Here is a 3,470-nt window from a genome sequence, read left to right as displayed (position 1 = left end):
AGGAATGAACTGAGAATTTGAACTGACAGGGGAATCATCACCATCATATAATGGCAGGACAAGCGTATCTGAGCTTAAATCAGATCTCCTGCTGTTTCACAACCTCAATTAAATTTACACAGAGTACACAAGACTAACTATTACCTCTTCCTTTTCTTGGAGCATATCTTTCCCCACAGTCTACCGGAATCTTACAAGCTTTGCAGGCTCCCATGAAGAATACTGTTGTGCCAAACAACCACACTGTTGATGGTGTGATAGGACATTTAAAGTAGCAGCAGACATAAGAAAATATTACAACATATTTAAAACAAAATTTTTTTTAAAAAAAGAGATCACAACCAAGTGCACAGCTATCGCACAGAGACACTATTATCCTCTGCCATCAACACTGTGGATAAAAAGATGTCCCTTTTTTCCCTTCCCTCATGGGAAGATAACAGTATTGACATGGTATTTAGCTTACTTGCATATGATGAGGACAGAGAGAAGAAATTTCTAACAGAATCGTACAAGTAAAAAACCTTTGCTCTAGAGATAGATGAAAAATATCTTGAAAAAGCATTGAAATTATTTAGAATAATACAAAATCTATTAGAACTAAGGCCAAAGACCACTCTGGACATCTTGAAAAAGACTACCAACAAATATTGAGAGGGTTTAATTATTAAAGAAATGTAAAGCCAACAGGAATGCTTATTTTATATTGGTAAAAAGCAAGAACATGTCAAGTTTTGGTTAACAAGACTCTGTATCCAGTCAAATACTTGTACTTCAGAATTCAGATAAAAGAACTTGCTGCCCGTTCACATCTGTGGTTCCTTATGCATGAACCTCTCTTAAAAAAAATTCAATTGTATGACAGCTTAACAAAAAAACACAAACCCAAACCAACAATACTCCCCCCTCTTCCCTCCTCCCTCGAAGAAGAAGGAAGTTTTATCAATGATCCAACAGACTGCTCAACAAGGCAAGCTGGTCTTTTACAGTTGTACCCACTTTTGGCAAAAGTCAAATGAGCAAGTGATGATTTAACCTACAAATAGACCATTTCCCTCTCAGTGGGAAGTATGATGATAGAGGAACAAAAAGTTATCTCAGTTAAGCTCAAGTGAAATGAACACCTTTTCAAGAGGAACTATTTTTAAGCTGGCTCTGCTGCCTTCCTCTGACTGGCAATTTTTAGTTATGTAAAATTGTTTATAGGTACTGCAGATGAAATAGCCTCCATCACATAAAATATAATGTGACTCAGTACAGTGATCTAGGAAATGGATTCAGTGCTTTAGTATTTGTATTTTCAAAAATCAATCAGTCTCTTATTTCTGCAACATTACTTATGCATTTTTCTCCTGATGTTGCACAATAACAGAATGGTTGAGTTTGGAAGGAATCTCTGGAGGTCATCTGCTCCAACCCCTCCAGCAGGATCACCTGCAGGAGGCTGCCCAAGACCACGTCCTTAATGATTCTATTATTTTATGTCCAGACAGCCTTTCAGCATCCTTAAGGATGGAGATTCTACCATCTCTCCGGGCAACATGTGCCAGTGCTCAGTCACTCCCACAGTAAAAAGAAATACTTTCTTATGTTTAAGACTGAACCTCCTGTGTTTCAACTTGTGCCCATTGCCTCTTGTCCTGTCTCCAGACAACGCTGAAAAAAGTGTTGTCTTCTTTATGCCTTCCCTTCAGATACTTATACACAGAGATGAGATGAGATCCTCCCTCAGCCTTCTCTTTTCTAGGTTAAACTGTACAGGTTCTGATAAAAGGCTGAATGGAACCAATGCATTTAAGAATTAAGAATTCCAAATTAGAGAAAAGTAAAACATGCCCTCTGTTAAATTCTGACTTCTCTACAATGTACAATATTCTATAGATCACCTTCTCCTCTCCTTGTTTTGGCAGCCAAGCCAGGAAAAGTTGGGGATCTATAAAATGGCTTAAAAAAAAGAATAAAATAAATGAGATGAAAATGTGCATTTTTTTTCCCCATGAAGATTTAGGTATAGCAAGAAAAACAAAAAGCAGTGAAAAATTGGCCTGTCTTCCATGTTAGGAAGCACGGCAGCATAAAAGCATACAGTAACAACTTCAACATATCGTTTGGACACTCAGTTATCTAGAGAGGGAAGTGTAGACTCACGAGAACTACATGGACTGGACACACACATGTAAGGAATGGGGCAGCGGGGAGCGAGGTGTGTGCACAGAGAACACCTTTCAATAAAATGTTTTTCTACTATCAGCTATTATTTTGGTTTACGGGCTGCATGTCACATTTTTTTTGAAGGACCGATTCCAGTAACATCAAAACTACACAGTTACTAGTTGAAAAGAAGAGAGAGAAAAAAAAAAATTACCTCCGTGGTTTTCCCATTAATCGTCTGATTTTCCCCCACTCTACTCTTGTCAATTTTCTGGTTTTCAAATTTGGAAAAGATTCTTTCAGGCATACACAGAAGTCATTATCTCCTTCAAATAATGGTCTGTTAAAAAATAATTGGTCCTCTGTTAACTACACTTTGTAAACTTTTGTCATGAGATTCCAAAAGACATCCATCGTAAGAAACACGTTGAAAACAAAAGTATAAAATAGTCATACAAATACGACAATCCTATTCAAAGGGCAAATTTAATCCGAAATAAATTCAACTGAAAAAACAGACAGAAAGTTTCCAGGACTATTGTTCTATTGGAGCCTTACTACCAGCAATGTTTAAAAATACTCCTCTCTCTTGTTACTGCAGGGAAACATAAGCATTCAAACTGCTTTGTAATTTATATAAAGGTACCAAATGAAACACTGGCAAAACCAGCGCAGCATCCTGAGGATACTGCAACACACTGAAGGAAACCATAAAGAAACAGTGAGGTATGGAGAATGAAAAAAGACACAACGTAATACCAAGACATAGGAAGACAGAACCTTTTCCATAAATTCATTCGCTTATAACCCAGATTCTCAACAGAGGGTTCCAAAATACAGGAGATGGAGCCAACCTGTCATTCTTTACAGCTGTACAGGTGAGACTTATATCATATCATACCGTGACTCCGTGATGAAGCAGAGGATCAGTGTTACAGAAGTGCCAGTTCAGAGAACCTACCTACATGATGTATGAATTTCTCTTTGATGCTACTACCCATCTGTATCTGTATGTTTTATGACTGCCTTTAACTCTGTAGTACCAAATCCTTCTTGGGCTGAGGAGACACGGGAGCAGAAACAGATACATCTGTCTAATAGGAGGTTAATCATTAAAGACTCTGTGCAAGTGAAGCAGATCTCACCTGGTGAGAAAAAAAGAATAACTGCATCCTAGACAAAACCATTTTCTCCACTCTCTGCAGGGCACTGAGGTTTAGAGGGGAATATCCCCAAGCACAGAACAATAGAATCTTGGAAGCAACACTACTTTCAAGTGAGTGTGTGAGGCAGCAGGAGAGAGGAAATCTGCATGCACA

The 3,470-nt window shown here is 38.1% G+C and overlaps 1 protein-coding gene across 3 annotated transcripts in view; it reads right to left on the bottom strand.

Annotated features, from left to right (window-relative positions):
* Window positions 1-3,470, bottom strand: part of LIN9 (lin-9 DREAM MuvB core complex component) — a 30,529-nt gene that overhangs the window by 15,602 nt on the left and 11,457 nt on the right. For all 3 annotated transcript variants that reach the window (XM_009869532.1, XM_009869531.1, XM_009869533.1), the window contains one exon: window positions 2,366-2,491. In XM_009869532.1, coding sequence (XP_009867834.1) covers window positions 2,366-2,491 — 126 coding nt within the window. The remainder of the gene's footprint in view (window positions 1-2,365; window positions 2,492-3,470) is intronic.

The sequence above is a fragment of the Apaloderma vittatum genome, unplaced genomic scaffold (assembly GCF_000703405.1).
Source record: "Apaloderma vittatum isolate BGI_N311 unplaced genomic scaffold, ASM70340v1 scaffold8595, whole genome shotgun sequence".
NCBI classification, from domain to species: domain Eukaryota; kingdom Metazoa; phylum Chordata; class Aves; order Trogoniformes; family Trogonidae; genus Apaloderma; species Apaloderma vittatum.
The sequence above is the reverse complement of the archived record's forward strand: the minus strand, read 5'-3'. Positions and strand labels throughout refer to the sequence as shown.